Source organism: Thalassophryne amazonica, chromosome 7 (genome assembly GCF_902500255.1).
Source record: "Thalassophryne amazonica chromosome 7, fThaAma1.1, whole genome shotgun sequence".
NCBI classification, from domain to species: domain Eukaryota; kingdom Metazoa; phylum Chordata; class Actinopteri; order Batrachoidiformes; family Batrachoididae; genus Thalassophryne; species Thalassophryne amazonica.
In genome coordinates, this window is record NC_047109.1 from 97,552,286 (window position 1) to 97,569,343 (window position 17,058).

At 46.0% G+C, this 17,058-nt stretch overlaps 1 protein-coding gene across 1 annotated transcript in view; it reads left to right on the forward strand.

Annotated features, from left to right (window-relative positions):
* LOC117514639 (collagen alpha-1(XIV) chain-like) overlaps window positions 1-17,058 on the forward strand; it is a 496,536-nt gene that overhangs the window by 161,220 nt on the left and 318,258 nt on the right. Inside the window, exon 14 of the mRNA XM_034175192.1 lies at window positions 1,532-1,671. Within this exon, the coding sequence (XP_034031083.1) occupies window positions 1,532-1,671 (140 nt within the window). The remainder of the gene's footprint in view (window positions 1-1,531; window positions 1,672-17,058) is intronic.

Here is a 17,058-nt window from a genome sequence, read left to right on the forward strand (position 1 = left end):
ACGGGGAGAACATGCAAACTCCACGCAGAAAGGCCCAGAGGGGAAGCGATACCACAATTTTCTTGTTGTGATGCAATAGTGCTAACCACTAAGCCACCATGTCGCCCAGGGTGTGATAACAATGTAAATTAATTTGGTTTGTTGCAGATAAATAGTTTATTGTTGTAGGATGTTTATATATGCTTAGACTGCATTGCTTTTGATGATACACTGAGAAACCTTGACAGTTATGATATTTATTTATATTTAGTTAAAATATTATGTATATACAAAAAATATATATTAAGTAAGTAATTTTTATAGTTAGATAATTTTGTGCAGTTGTTGTGGTTTTATATCATAATCGCTGTATCTGACAACACTGATGATGATCATGCTTGAGCATTGCTAACAGAACATGGCCAACATTGTGAGAAATAAATTTTTAAAAATGAAGACATGCGATGCATGTATTGTAAGTCTTACATAGGCCTTGAGGCCCATTGGTGCCAGTGCTTTTCACTATATTCCAGAATGTAAGGCAGATGAGAGCCTACAGCTCCCACTGGATGGGACACCAGGCCGACACAGGTTACTTCCAACCCGATCTCATGACAAGTTTGTAATGGCATCATGAGAAGTGATTTAATCTGTTAACTTTTATGATGGTATCACAAAATTTGGGGTGACACAGAGTGGGGGAGGCATTTGGGGTTATGGTTAGGGTTAAAATTTGTCAGTGATGGGCGGCCAATTAACAAAAATGTACTACTACTGTATGTTTCATGTCAGTATTATTAAGAAAAAGACTGAGACAATCAAGATTAAGTATCTTGTCCAAGGACAGGTAGCATGAGCAGGATTCAAACCCACCTTTGCATATTGGCAGGCCAACTCCTTATCCACTCAGCTACCTGTTCTACTGTCATGCATCTCACTTTTAATACTTCCACTGTAAACATGCTTTGTTACTTTATTTTGTTTTGTTCAATAACTTTTGGTTTTGTATAAATTACAATGAGTAAAATAAATTTCAGTGGCAATGGAAGCAAATTGCTTGTACATGTGTCTTAGCGGGACTGAAAAATAAAAGGTGGGCGCTGCTGTAAAAGTTTGTGAACCACTGGTTCAGCACATTGGAATATTTCAAACTCAAACACTGTTCAAGAGGCTTTTTGTATAAACTACAAAGACGGTCTCGATCACATTGCAGAGTATATTTTTTATTAAAAAAAAAATCTGTTTTTGTGCATTGACTGATCCTACATATTAGACCACTCAATGTAAACATGCATAGCTACTAAACAGTGATAAAATAGAATATGTTTACATTACTTTGCTTTAGACTTTTGGGACCTTTTCTCTTTTAGTATATTTTAAATATTCTCATAAATCATATTATGTTTAGTCTAATTGTGTTTCTCTTGGCATATTTGTCTCATAAATGCTTTGTGTCATTTATCTAAGTTATCCCTTTTGAGTAAAAGAGCTAAAACTGTCATTGCAAAGACAAGTGTACAACCATGTGTGTAATTTCTCACTCTCTCCCCAGTGTCACTTGGTGCCCCCAGTAATCTCCAGTTTTCTGACATCACTCACAACTCTGCCCACATCAACTGGGACCCTGCCCCTAAGGGAGTTATTGGTTACCGCATCATGTGGGAGAAGACAGATAGACTAATTCCAGAGGAGGTGTGTCTGTTGTGCATAACAAGATATGAGATCATATTTGGTTCAACGAGTGTACCAAATGAAATGAGACTCTGTCTTGCTGTCAGAATCCTTCAACTTCTTTATATTGATCTTACAAGTACATCTCAGAAATTTAGAATGGTAAATGGACTGCATTTGTATGTATGGTCAAAGCACTTTACAAAGTCAATTTTCAGTGTAATTTATTTCATTTATATAGCACCAAATCACAACAGAGTTGCCTCAAAGTGCTTCATACAAGTAAGGTAGACCTTACTTGTATGAAGTACCTTGAAGCGCCTCGTAAGGTTAGAACCTTACTAACCCCGAGAGCAGCAGTGGTAAGGAAAAACTCCCTCTGAGGAAGAAACCCCAAGCAGACCAGACTCAAAAGGGTGACCCTCTGCTTGGGCCATGCTACAGACATAAATTACAGAACAATTCACAAAATGAATATACAGGAAATGTTCTTGGTGCACAAGACAGGAGGGTCTGCAGCACAAATACCACACCCATCTCTGGATGGAGCTGCACCTTAAACAGAGAGAAAAAACAGAATCAGGCATTAGAAAGTCCTCCAAAGAATCCAAGATACTTGAATCAAGTGTTAAGTTTCTAAAGTCAGTGATGACTTTAGAGAACTTCATACTTCCATCTGTTAGCAAGCTTCATGGAGATGCTGATTTCCTTTTACAGCAGGACTTGGCCCACAATGCCAAAACTACTAGTAGCTGTTTTGTTGACTGTGGTATTTGTGATAGTCCCAATAGTCCCAATATAAGTCATAGATTCTCTATGGGGTTTTGTCAAGTAGAAGAAGATTACAGACACCAGACCCAACAGTACAGACAAGCTGAAGGCTGCCATCAAAGCAGTGTGCCTCCATAAAACCTCAGCAGTGCCACAGGCTGGTTGCCTCCATGCCACGCCCTACTGATCCAGTAATTTGTGCTAAAGGAGCCCCAACCATGTATTGAGTGTGTAAATGAACATACTCAAACGTTCTGTATTATAAATTGTTTTATAACTGATCCTGTGAAATATTCCAATATTTTGACATGTTGATTTTCTAATTTTTTTAAGCTGTAGGTCATAATTATCAAAAGTAAAATTAAAAATGCTTGAAACATTTTAGTTTACATGTTTTGAGACTAGAATATGTAAATGTTTTACTTTTTGAAATACTTGACAAAATAAATAAATAAATAACTTTTTCCACAATATTCTAATTTTTTGAGATGTACTTTTATGTGATTGCTGCCACAAGTACAAAAGTAAATGTGTTTTGGACTGGAGGACTATAAACACCATCCCACATGTGTGCTAAATATTTGAGTTTGTGCTGACGTTGGTGCAGAGGGCACTTATCTTTAGTGCTGCAATTACTGGTAAATAAAATACAGCATTCACAGAAATGAAGAACCCACTTACTTAAAAAAAAAAAAACACTTTACAAGGCTGTTATTGACTAAATAAAAATGAACAATCTTTGGTAAGTACAGCTAACAGAAAAGCGCCAGATCACTATTGGATCACTGTTTATACAAAAGTGTGGGGAACTGCAATCCGGATTCAGTGTGTTGAGATGTTGGAGTAAATATTGTATTAAATAAATGTGATTTTGTGGCATTGTGTACTGAATATCTGCCTGGATGCTAGTGGAACATGGCACCGGCGCATGCTCCCAGACCAAACTTGAATGGCATTTGATAAAATTACCATAGTTTGCCCAGTTGGCAAACGTGACATGTAAAATTTATGTCCAATTAAGAGGTATTGGCAAAAGAAAGAAAGAAAGCACCCGTGACGGAGGATCTGGAGGATATTAAGAAGGTTCTGGATACTCTCACGGAGGAGGTTTGTGCCGTAAAAACTCAGCAGAAGGAGATACTGGCACTAGTGAAGGAAGTTAAGGACCTGCGAGGCCTTATTGAGCAGATGGACAAACGGATCGCGTCGCTGGAAAGAAGGGTGACTGAAATGGAGCAGTACACGCGAATGGACGATGTTGTTGTATCTGGGCTCTACATCAGACCCAGATCGTATGCTCGAGCAGCCTCTGGTAACAGGGGGGAGCCCGATGAACAAGACGAACGCTCCACAGAGCAACAAATTGCTGCTTTTTTACAAACTAAGGGGATCAATTTGGATATAAACACTATTGAAGCATGTCACCCGTTACCCAGGAAGAATTCATCAGACAAACCTACAGTCATCATGAGGTTTGTTAACAGGAAAGACAAAACAACTCTGCTCAAACAAGGATATAAACTTAAAGGATCCAATGTTTACAAAAATGAACATCTCACTAAACACAATGCAGATATAGCAAAGACGGCAAGATACTTGAGAAAACAACAAAAAATTCAAAACACATGAACTACAAACTGTAAAGTATTCATCAAACTGAATGGGTCTCCAGAAGAAGCCAAAGTGTTGCTGATCAGAGAAGCATGGAGGAATTGGCAAAATATGACTAAAACATGGTAAGTGAACGCAATCAATCAATCAATCAATCAATTTTTTATATAGCGCCAAATCACAAGCAAGCACTTGGCTACAGTGGGAAGGAAAAACTCCCTTTTAACAGGAAGAAACCTCCAGCAGAACCAGGCTCAGGGAGGGGCAGTCTTCTGCTGGGACTGGTTGGGGCTGAGGGAGAGAACCAGGAAAAAGACATGCTGTGGAGGGGAGCAGAGATCGATCACTAATGATTAAATGCAGAGTGGTGCATATAGAGCAAAAAGAGAAAGAAACAGTGCATCATGGGAACCCCCCAGCAGTCTACGTCTATAGCAGCATAACTAAGGGATGGTACAGGGTCACCTGATCCAGCCCTAACTATAAGCTTTAGCAAAAAGGAAAGTTTTAAGCCTAATCTTAAAAGTAGAGAGGGTGTCTGTCTCCCTGATCTGAATTGGGAGCTGGTTCCACAGGAGAGGAGCCTGAAAGCTGAAGGCTCTGCCTCCCATTCTACTCTTACAAACCCTAGGAACTACAAGTAAGCCTGCAGTCTGAGAGGGAAGCGCTCTATTGGGGTGATATGGTACTACGAGGTCCCTAAGATAAGATGGGACCTGATTATTCAAAACCTTATAAGTAAGAAGAAGAATTTTAAATTCTATTCTAGAATTAACAGGAAGCCAATGAAGAGAGGCCAATATGGGTGAGATATGCTCTCTCCTTCTAGTCCCCGTCAGTACTCTAGCTGCAGCATTTTGAATTAACTGAAGGCTTTTTAGGGAACTTTTAGGACAACCTGATAATAATGAATTACAATAGTCCAGCCTAGAGGAAATAAATGCATGAATTAGTTTTTCAGCATCACTCTGAGACAAGACCTTTCTGATTTTAGAGATATTGCGTAAATGCAAAAAAGCAGTCCTACATATTCAGTCATAATGACTGACAAACATACAGACCATTCATCGGTGCTTATGAACAGTAATAGTATAACTGAGATCATACATGGTTATGAGAATGTGGAATTACAACCTTTTAAGGACACTGAATGGAATATAAGATAGATCCGGACAATCATTTCTATTCCTTCATAGATAGTAACTGTCAGTATTACACAGAGGAACAATACAATAACTGCATTTCAAGTGATGGGAAATTGTCAATAATCCAATTTAATAGCAGGAGTCTGTACAAAAATTGTGGGAGTATGAAAGACTATTTAAAACAATTTTGTCAACCATTCAGTATAATTGCCATAACGGAAACATGGCTTACAGAGGATGATGACACAAACTATGAGCTGGAGGGTTATGAATTTAATCATCTGAATAGACGAAATAGAGGAGGAGGAGTGGCTTTGTATGTTGACAAAAGGATTAACTACAAAATTAAAGATCAATCGACTGTGGCTGTGGAAAATCTTTTGGAATCCATCACAATTGAAATAGGTATGGAAAAAGGCAAAAATATAATTATTAGCTGCATATATAGAGCTCCTGCCTCTAAAATTGAAGAATTTCAAAATTGGACAGAGAAATTGTTTTCACAGATGGGGTAATAAGTGAGTATTTGTTTGTGGAGATATAAACATTGATCTCTTAAACCCGCATCAGCATATAGTAACTGAGGGTTTCATTCAATCAATTCAATCAATCAATTTTTTTATATAGCGCCAAATCACAACAAACAGTTGCCCCAAGGCGCTTTATATTGTAAGGCAAGGCCATACAATAATTATGTAAAACCCCAACGGTCAAAACGACCCCCTGTGAGCAAGCACTTGGCTACAGTGGGAAGGAAAAACTCCCTTTTAACAGGAAGAAACCTCCATTAACACTATGTACAGTCTAAATCTATATCCAAAAATTACTAGGCCTTCAAGAATCACTTCACATTCAGCTACTCTCATTGATAATGTATTTACAAATGATACTGATACCAAAACACTAAGTGGCTTATTAATTAATGATATTAGTGACCATTTACCAATTTTTATAGTAACTGATTTGAAGTTTAATAAAAAATGTACTGAGAAAAAAGATGAAATATACATCTTGCGGATGCGCTGGAACACATCATCAGTGATATAACCTGGGGTCATTGGGTGTTTTGGGTCTTTCAACATCAGACACCCTCGCCCAGGCAACCCGACCGGGGTTGATCAGACCCCAGCCTGTGTCCCAGCAGCGTTAGCCAACAGATCTGCCCTCTTGATCCATAGCCACCTTGTGGCTTTCTCTGCGGCTTCAGTTGCGGATCTAATAGTCTTCCTCTTGCCTCCCCGGTGAGGCCCAGCAGTGTGAACACTTTGCTGAGTGAACGCCCTGCAAATCCTCGGCAGCCCACCTCCAGAGGCTCATAGCGAGTTATCCAGCCCTGCCTCCTGCACTCTTCCACCAGCTCCTGGTACTTGGCACACTTCCTCTCGTTGGCCTTGTCCATGCACTCTTCCCAGGGCACTGTGAGCTCCAGCATGGTCAACTGCTTGGTGGAATCTGACACAATGATCATGTCTGGTCGGAATCATGTTCCTGTTATCCTGGCTGGGAACTTCAGCTGTTTGCCAAGGTCCACTTCCAGTTGCCAGTCGGTGGCTGAAGTGAGGAGGCCAGACTTTGCCCGTGGTTGAGTGTTGGGCTTCTCTCCGGCTCTATGGAACATGATGGTCTTTGGCTTGTGGTGGCCCTTGATGGCATTAATAGCAGTGGCTAGGCTGTCAGCAATTGCCCTAAGCACCTGGTCGTGGCGCCAGCGATAGCGCCCGTCTCCAAGGGCTTTCGGGCAGCTGTTGAGGAGGTGTTCCAGGGATCCCCGTCCCGAACATTGGGGACAGGATGGTGTTTCGGTTTTGCCCCAGACGTGGAGGTTGGCTGGACTTGGTAGGATGTCGTAAACAGCCTGGACTAAAAACCTGATGCGATGGAAGTCTGCTTTCCAGATGTCAGACCAGGTGATCTTCCTTTGCAGAACATTCTCCCATTTAGCCCATGCTCCTTGCTGCCCCATTCCCACCATCCTGCTGGCTCGCACTTCCTCCACACCTGCCCGCACTTCCTCCTGAACGAGATGTTGCCACTCTTTGCCTTTAGCGTTTTCAACCCTAGTTGCCGGGAAGTAGCCAATGCCTGCACACCCTGTGGCTATGGTCCCCACCAGCGCCTTCTGCCTCAGTCGTGACTCAGCCACCTCCAGAGCTTCGTCTGCCCTCCATTTCCTGCCTGTTCGCACCTGAATACCAGCTGATGCCACCTTTGGATCTCTGGATTCCCTGTACTGCAATGCCTCCCATGTTCTTAACACCATGAACTCTTCAGCGAGGCCGCTGATTGGGAGCTGCAGGATGTTGCTGGTGCCATACAGAACGGAGCTGCTCAGACTGCGTGGTACACCAAGCCATCTAAGCAGGTAGCTGCTGATCTTTCTCTCCATGGCCTCGACTGTTGTTATGGGTACTGTGTACACCAGCAGAGGCCACAGGATCCAGGGCAAGATGGAGTGCTGATAAATCCAGGCCTTGAACCTCCCTGGCAGTCCTGATTTGTCAACCTGGCTCAGCCAGGCCTCGAGCTCTTCACTGGTTTTCTGGATGGAAGCAGAATCTTTAAGGCTGCAGTCAAAGTTCTTCCCGAGGTTCTTAACTGGCTGGTCTGTGATGGATGGGATGGTGGCTCCAGACAGTGAGAAGCGGAACTTATCCACTACTTTCCCCTCTTGAGCACTAGAGACCTTGATTTTACTGGCTTAAAGCTCATCCTTGCCCAGGTGATGAGCTTCTCTAGGCCTTGGATAATCCACCTACTGCCCGGGACAGATGTGGTGGTGACAATCAGGTCGTCCATAAAGGCTCTTATTGGGGTCTGGCGTACTCCTGATTTTGTCAAGGGACCCCTGCACTCTACCTCTGCTGACTTGACTGTCATGTTCATGGCGAGGGCGAAAAAAAAAACAATATTGCAAGCGCCTGCAATCCGAAGAAGCTATCACTGCCTTAAAAAATGATTTACTTTTACAGGATTGGAATCCCATTTACAATAGGCAAGATGCGAATTTAGCATATTCCGAATTTGAAAACATATTTCTCAATATATATAACAAAAACTGTCTAATTATACAGTATAATAAAAATAATAACTATAAAGCTAACCCATGGATAACAAAGGGTCGTCAAAAGGCGTGTAAAAAGAAAAATAGGCTATACAGAGAATTCATTAAAAGTAAATCAAGAGAGGCAGAGGTTAAATATAAGGACTATAAAAATAAACTAACAACTATTATGCAGAACTGTAAAAAATCATACTTTGGAAAAATACTAAACGATAATAAAAACAATATAAAGGAAACATGGAAAATATTGAATAGTATTATAGCAAATAAACCCAAATCAAATAACTATCCAACATGCTTTACTTTTGACAACAAAGATGAATATAACATGAGCCAAGTAGAGAAGAGTTTCAGTAAATTTTTTGCTAATGTTGGGCCAGATCTGGCAGCTGAAATCCCACACAGTACGTGGGAAAATCAGCAATTAATCACCAGAAATCTGCACACAATGTTTCTCAGCCCAGTAGATGAAAGGGAAATTATTAACATAGTTAGTACATGTAAAAGTAAAAAGTCAATGGATCATAATGAGGTACATATGTCCTTAGTGAAGCGAATAATTATCATACCATTATCATATAATTTTAACAAATCATTTCAAACTGGGATTGTTCCTAACAGTATGAAAGTGGCAAAAGTGATACCTTTATTCAAATCTGGCAGCAAGCATCTTTTTACTAACTACAGGCCTGTGTCTCTACTGTCACAATTTTCAAAGATACTGGAAAAACTTTACAACAGCAGACTGGATAATTTTATAGATCGACACAACTTGCTTGATGAAAGTCAATATGGTTTTAGAGCAAAATTGTCCACGACACTGGCATTGCTCGATTCCATAGAAGAGATCAATAAACATGTGGACCAAAGGGTAATAGTTGCAGGTTTATTTATTGACTTAAGAAAGGGTTTTGACACAATTGATCACAATATATTATTTCAAAATTTGGAACTGTATGGGATTAAAAGCTACTTACAAAACTGAAAGCAGTTTGTTAAACTTGGGGAATACTGTTCTTCATATCAAATCAAATCAAATCAATTTTATTTATATAGCACCAAATCACAACAAACAGTTGGCCCAAGGCGCTTTATATTGTAAGGCAAGGCCATACAATAATTACGGAAAAACCCCAACGGTCAAAACGACCCCCTGTGAGCAAGCACTTGGCAACAGTGGGAAGGAAAAACTCCCTTTTAACAGGAAGAAACCTCCAGCAGAACCAGGCTCAGGGAGGGGCAGTCTTCTGCTGGGACTGGTTGGGGCTGAGGGAGAGAACCAGGAAAAAGACATGCTGTGGAGGGGAGCAGAGATCAATCACTAATGATTAAATGCAGAGTGGTGCATACAGAGCAAAAAGAGAAAGAAACACTCAGTGCATCATGGGAACCCCCCAGCAGTCTAAGTCTATAGCAGCATAACTAAGGGATGGTTCAGGGTCACCTGATCCAGCCCTAACTATAAGCTTTAGCAAAAAGGAAAGTTTTAAGCCTAATCTTAAAAGTAGAGAGGGTGTCTGTCTCCCTGATCTGAATTGGGAGCTGGTTCCACAGGAGAGGAGCCTGAAAGCTGAAGGCTCTGCCTCCCGTTCTACTCTTACAAACCCTAGGAACTACAAATAAGCCTGCAGTCTGAGAGCGAAGCGCTCTTTTCGGGTGATATGGTACTATGAGGTCCCTAAGATAAGATGGGACCTGATTATTCAAAACCTTATAAGTAAGAAGAAGAATTTTAAATTCTATTCTAGAATTAACAGGAAGCCAATGAAGAGAGGCCAATATGGGTGAGATATGCTCTCTCCTTCTAGTCCCTGTCAGTACTCTAGCTGCAGCATTTTGAATTAACTGAAGGCTTTTCAGGGAACTTTTAGGACAACCTGATAATAATGAATTACAATAGTCCAGCCTAGAGGAAATAAATGCATGAATTAGTTTTTCACCATCACTCTGAGACAAGGCCTTTCTAATTTTAGAGATATTGCGCAAATGCAAAAAAGCAGTCCTACATATTTGTTTAATATGCGCATTGAATGACATATCCTGATCAAAAATGACTCCAAGATTTCTCACAGTATTACTAGAGGTCAGGGTAATGCCATCCAGAGTAAGGATCTGGTTAGACACCATGTTTCTAAGATTTGTGGGGCCAAGTACAATAACTTCAGTTTTATCTGAGTTTAAAAGCAGGAAATTAGAGGTCATCCATGTCTTTATGTCTGTAAGACAATCCTGCAGTTTAACTAATTGGTGTGTGTCCTCTGGCTTCATGGATAGATAAAGCTGGGTATCATCTGTGTAACAATGAAAATTTAAGCAATGCCGTCTAATAATACTGCCTAAGGGAAAAATGTATAAAGTGAATAAAATTGGTCCTAGCACAGAACCTTGTGGAACTCCATAATTAACCTTAGTCTGTGAAGAAGATTCCCCATTTACATGAACAAATTGTAATCTATTAGATAAATATGATTCAAACAACCGCAGCGCAGTGCCTTTAATACCTATGGCATGCTCTAATCTCTGTAATAAAATTTTATGGTCAACAGTATCAAAAGCAGCACTGAGGTCTAACAGAACAAGCACAGAGATGAGTCCACTGTCTGAGGCCATAAGAAGATCATTTGTAACCTTCACTAATGCTGTTTCTGTACTATGATGAATACTAAAACCTGACTGAAACTCTTCAAATAGACCATTCCTCTGCAGATTGTTGTGAAAGTGTAGTGACACGGACCCACAACAGGGGGCGAAAATGAACGGACAATAGAAGGAGTTAAATTTGAACACTTTACTGTTGTGAATGCCACAACCACACACAGCAGATTATAGAATAAATACAAAGTCAATGGATAAAGGTGTCGTGTGGGCAGGCTCGACGATAGGAGACGTCCGTCTAGAGAAGAACCCGAACCACACGATTTCCTCCGCCACCGAACCAGAAGGATACTGGAGCCGCCAGGTCCCGAGTCCCTCAGGTGGCCACCGTCTCCGCGTGTCGGATCTGGTACTGCTGGCGAAGAGCAAAAACAGTCAAGTGTGGGTGTGTGTACACCCAGTAACAACAACAGTGGGAATTCCACCTCCACCTCTAACACACACTCGTGCAGTGTCTGTCTAATCACTTATCTGGCGGAAAGCAGAGCGAAGCAGTCGCAGCCCACGCCGGTCCTTCGGGAAGACAGCTGCAACAATGTATCTACTGGAATCAATATAGGAATATTCAGGCTGAGAGTGTTACCTCCGTAGAAGAACGATATCTCGGCGACGTGGTGGAGGTGTCATCCTGCTTTTATCCGGGGTGAAGTGCAGATGATTGGTGACAGCTGTCATAGCCGATGAGTGACAGCTGTCAACCCGGCCGCTCTTGGGAGGTGGCAGTGCCCTCTCGTGCCTGAAGCCCGCACTTCAGGCAGGGTGCCCTCTGGTGGTGGGCCAGCAGTACCTCCTCTTCTGGCGGCCCACACAACAGGACCCCCCCCTTAACGGGCGCCTCCTGGCGCCCGACCAGGCTTGTCCGGGTGGCGACGGTAAAAATCGGCCAGGAGGGCCGGGTCCAGGATGAAGCTCCTCTTCACCCAGGAGCGTTCTTCGGGTCCATACCCCTCCCAGTCCACCAAATATTGGAAACCCTGGCCCATTCGACGGACGTCCAGGAGCCGGCGCACTGTCCAAGCTGGCTCCCCGTCGATGATAGAGGCAGGAGGCGGCGCCGGACCGGGTGTACAGAGGGGTGAGGTGTGATGTGGTTTCAATCTTGAAATGTGGAATACTGGATGGATCCGCAGTGAGGCCGGGAGTTGGAGCCTCACTGCGGCGGGACTGAGGACCTTGAGGATCTTGAAGGGCCCTATGTACCGGTCCTTCAGTTTGGGGGAATCCACCTGGAGGGGAATGTCCCTTGTGGATAGCCACACCTCCTACCCAGGCCGATATGCGGGGGCCAGGGACCGTCGACGGTCTGCATGGGTCTTTGCCCTCGTCCGGGCCCTCAACAAGGCCGAACAGGCGGTGCGCCACACCCGACGGCATCTCCGCAGGTGGGCCTGGACCGAGGGTACACCGACCTCTCCCTCCACCACAGGAAACAAAGGGGGCTGGTACCCCAGACACACCTCGAACGGGGAGAGGCCGGTGGCAGAGGACACTTGGCTGTTATGCGCATACTCGATCCAGGCCAGGTGTTCACTCCAAGCCGTCGGGTGTGCGGATGTGGTACATCGCAGGGCCTGCTCCAGCTCTTGGTTAGCCCATTCAGCCTGTCCGTTGGTCTGAGTGTGATACCCAGACGAGAGGTTCACGGTGGCCCCCAGCTCCCGGGAGAAACTTCTCAAAACCTGCGAAGAAAACTGGGGACCACGATCTGAGATGATGTCTGTTGGTATCCCATGCAGACGTACGACATGGTGGACCAGGAGATCCGCTGTCTCCTGGGCCGACGGGAGCTTCGGGAGGGCCACAAAGTGGGCCGCCTTGGAGAACCGGTCCACTATCTTGAGGATGGTGGTGTGCCCCCGGGACGGCGGGAGGCCCATGATGAAATCCAGACCAATATGGGACCAGGGGCGATGAGGCACAGGAAGCGGCTGAAGGAGTCCCTGTGCCTTTTGGTGGTCCGCCTTGCCCCTGGCGCAGGTGGTGCAGGCCTGGATGTATGCCCGGACGTCAGCCTCCAGGGACGCCCACCAGAAGCACTGCCGGACCACTGCCACGGTCCTACGCACCCCTGGGTGGCAGGAGAGCTTGGACCCGTGACAGAAGTCCAGGACGGCAACCCTGGCCTCTGGTGGGACGTACAGTCTGTTCTTTGGCCCTGTTCCGGGATCCGGGCTCCGTGCCAGGGCCTCCCGGACGGTCTTCTCCACGTCCCAGGTAAGGGTGGCCACGATAGTGGACTCCGGTACGATGGGTTCCGGTGGATCCGACAGCTCGGTTTTGACTTCATGTTCATGCACCCGGGACAAGGCATCCGACCTCTGGTTCTTGGTCCCGGGGCGGTAGGTAATCCGGAAGTCAAAACGGCCGAAGAACAGTGACCAGCGGGCTTGCCTGGGGTTCAGCCGCCTGGCGGTCCTGATATACTCCAGGTTCCGGTGGTCAGTAAAAACCATGAATGGCACTGACGCTCCCTCCAACAGATGTCTCCACTCCTCAAGAGCCTCTTTCACCGCTAGGAGTTCTCGATTGCCCACGTCATAGTTCCGTTCTGCTGGGGTCAACCTGCGGGAGAAATAGGCACACGGGTGAAGGACCTTATCGGTCTCTCCGCTCTGGGATAGCACGGCTCCTATCCCTGAGTCAGAGGCGTCCACTTCAACCACAAACTGGCGGTTAGGGTCGGGCTGCACCAAAACTGGTGCAGTAGAGAACCATTGTTTCAACTCCTTGAACGCGGCTTCGCACCGATCTGACCAGGTGAAGGGGACTTTTGGAGAGGTCAGGGCTGTCAGGGGGCTAACTACCTGACTGTAGCCCTTGATGAACCTCCTAGCGAAGCCGAGGAACTGTTGCAGCTTCCTACGGCTTGTTGGATGGGGCCAATCTCTCACCGCCGCAACCTTGGCCGGATCAGGGGCGACGGAGTTAGAGGAGATGATAAACCCCAGGAAGGACAAAGAAGTGCGGTGAAACTCGCACTTCTCACCCTTCACAAACAGTCGGTTCTCTAGCAACCGCTGCAGGACCTGACGTACATGCTGGACATGGGTCTCAGGATCCAGAGAAAAGATGAGTATATCGTCCAGATATACAAAGACGAATCGGTGCAGGAAGTCCCGCAAGATGTCGTTAACCAAGGCTTGGAATGTCGCGGGGGCGTTGGTGAGGCCGAATGGCATGACCAGGTACTCAAAGTGACCTAATGGGGTGTTAAATGCTGTCTTCCATTCGTCTCCCTTCCGGATCCGAACCAGGTGATACGCATTCCTAAGATCCAGCTTAGTAAAGTTTTTGGCTCCATGCAGGGGGGTGAACACGGAATCTAACAACAGCAACGGGTATCGGTTGCGAACCGTAATCTCATTCAGCCCCCTGTAATCGATGCATGGACGGAGTCCGCCATCTTTCTTGCCCACAAAAAAGAAACCTGCACCCATCGGGGAGGTGGAGTTCCGGATCAGCCCGGCAGCTAATGAGTCCCGGATGTAGGTCTCCATTGATTCGCGTTCCGGGCGTGAGAGGTTGTACAGCCTGCTGGACGGGAACTCAACACCCGGAACCAAATCAATGGCACAATCGTACGGACGGTGCGGGGGAAGGGTGAGTGCCAGATCCTTGCTGAAGACGTCAGCAAGATCGTGGTACTCAACCGGCACCGCCGTCAGATTAGGAGGGACTTTAACCTCCTCCTTAGCGTGTAAACCGGGAGGAACCGAGGATCCTAAACACACCCGATGGCAGGTTTCGCTCCACTGAACCACTACCCCAGACGGCCAATCAATCCGAGGATTGTGTTTCAACATCCACGGGAATCCCAAAATCACGCGGGAGGTAGAAGGAGTCACAAAAAACTCGATCTCCTCCCGATGATTTCCAGACACCACCAGAGTTACAGGTTGTGTCTTGTGCATGATTAAAGGGAGAAGGGTGCCATCTAGTGCCCGCACCTGCAATGGCGAAGGAAGCGCCACCAGAGGGAGCCCTACCTCCCTTGCCCATCTGCTGTCTAGTAGATTCCCTTCTGACCCCGTGTCCACCAGTGCTGGGGCTTGAAGGGTTAAATCCCCACTCAGGATTGTAACTGGGAGTCGTGTGGCAATATGTGTGTGTCCCACGTGAATGTTATGACCCCCCCTTAGCCCAGTCTCCAAGGGCGGGTGTTGTCGTTGTGGCCGTTTGGGGCAGTTTTTCTGTATGTGCTCTTTTGAGCTGCAGAGAAAACACTCCCCGCGGACCAGCTTCCTCATTCTGTCATCTGTTCTCATCTTGGCCCTGTGCGTTTCCCTAGCAACGTCAGCAGGGGGAGCTGTTGCCCCACAGAGCGCTGCGGCTGTGGAGCATGGGGAGGGCGGAACCTTTTCGAACCCGGAAGGGAGAGGGATGGCCCGTACCCGGCCACGTCCTTCGCCTCGCTCCCGACGGTGTTCCTCCAACCGATTGTCTAACCGTATAACGAGATCGATAAGCCCATCTAAATCCCGCAGTTCTTCCTTAGCTACCAGGTGCTCCTTCAGGACCGATGACAGTCCGTTTATGAAGGCGGCGCGGAGCGCAACGTTATTCCAGCTGCCCTCCTGCCGCATTGACAGTAGCACTGTTGAAGCGGTCTCTCCCCTGTCAGGGTGGTCAAACACGGTTTTAAACTCCCTCAGAAACCCAGTGTACATATGAAGGAGCCGTGAATTTTGCTCCCAAAGTGCCGTAGCCCAAGCGCGTGCCTCTCCTCGAAGCAGATTAATCACATAAGCTACTTTACTAGCATCAGACGCGTACATGACGGGACGTTGTGCAAAGACGAGCGAACACTGCATAAGAAAGTCCGCGCACGTCTCCACACAACCTCCGTACGGCTCTGGGGGGCTTATGTATGCTTCAGGGGATGGTGGGAGGGGTTGTTGAACGACCACTGGAACATTCATATCCTGCACAGGGTCGGCAGGAGGAGGAGCTGCAGCAGCGCCCTGAGCGCTCGCTGCCACCTGTGCGGAGAGAGCCTCCACCCTGCGGTTCAGGAGGATGTTTTGCTCGGTCATCTGATCCAACCGAGCCGTAAAGGCGGTGAGGATGTGCTGCAACTCACCAATCACGCCTCCTGCAGACGCCTGTGAACCCTGCTCTCCCATTGGCCATTCAATTGCTGGGTGATGTCCCTCGGAGTCCATGACGCTGGCCGAGATATCCTGTTGTGAAAGTGTAGTGACACGGACCCACAACAGGGGGCGTAAATGAGCGGACAATAGAAGGAGTTAAATTTGAACACTATACTGTTGTGAATGCCACAACCACACACAGCAGATTATAGAATAAATACAAAGTCAATGGATAAATGTGTCGTGTGCGCAGGCTCGACGATAGGAGACGTCCGTCTAGAGAAGAACCCGAACCACACGATTTCCTCCGCCACCGAACCAGAAGGATACTGGAGCCACCAGGTCCCGAGTCCCTCAGGTGGCCACCGTCTCCGCGTGTCGGATCTGGTACTGCTGGCGAAGAGCAAAAACAGTCAAGTGTGGGTGTGTGTACACCCAGTAACAACAACGGTGGGAATTCCACCTCCACCTCTAACACACACTTGTGCAGCATCTGTCTAATCACTTATCTGGCGGAAAGCAGAGCGAAGCAGTCGCAGCCCATGCCGGTCCTTCGGGAAGACAACTGCAACAATGTATCTACTGGAATCAATATAGGAATATTCAGGCTGAGAGTGTTACCTCCGTAGAAGAATGATATCTCAGCGACGTGGTGGAGGTGTCATCCTGCTTTTATCCGGGGTGAAGTGCAGATGATTGGTGACAGCTGTCATAGCCGATGAGTGACAGCTGTCAACCCGGCCGCTCTTGGGAGGTGGCAGCGCCCTCTCGTGCCTGAAGCCCGCACTTCAGGCAGGGCGCCCTCTGGTGGTGGGCCAGCAGTACCTCCTCTTCTGGCGGCCCACACAACACAGATGATCAGTTAGCTGTTTTACAACTACCCTTTCAAGAATTTTGAAATTCCATATGATGTCCATATCTGGACATCATTTGTGGGCTACCACAGGGTTCTGTGTTGGGCCCAAAATTATTTATTTTATACATTAATGATTTATGTACAGTCTCAGATATGGTTAAAACTGTGCTCTTTGCAGATGACACAAACCTGTTTTGCTCAGGGGAAAATCTGCAACAA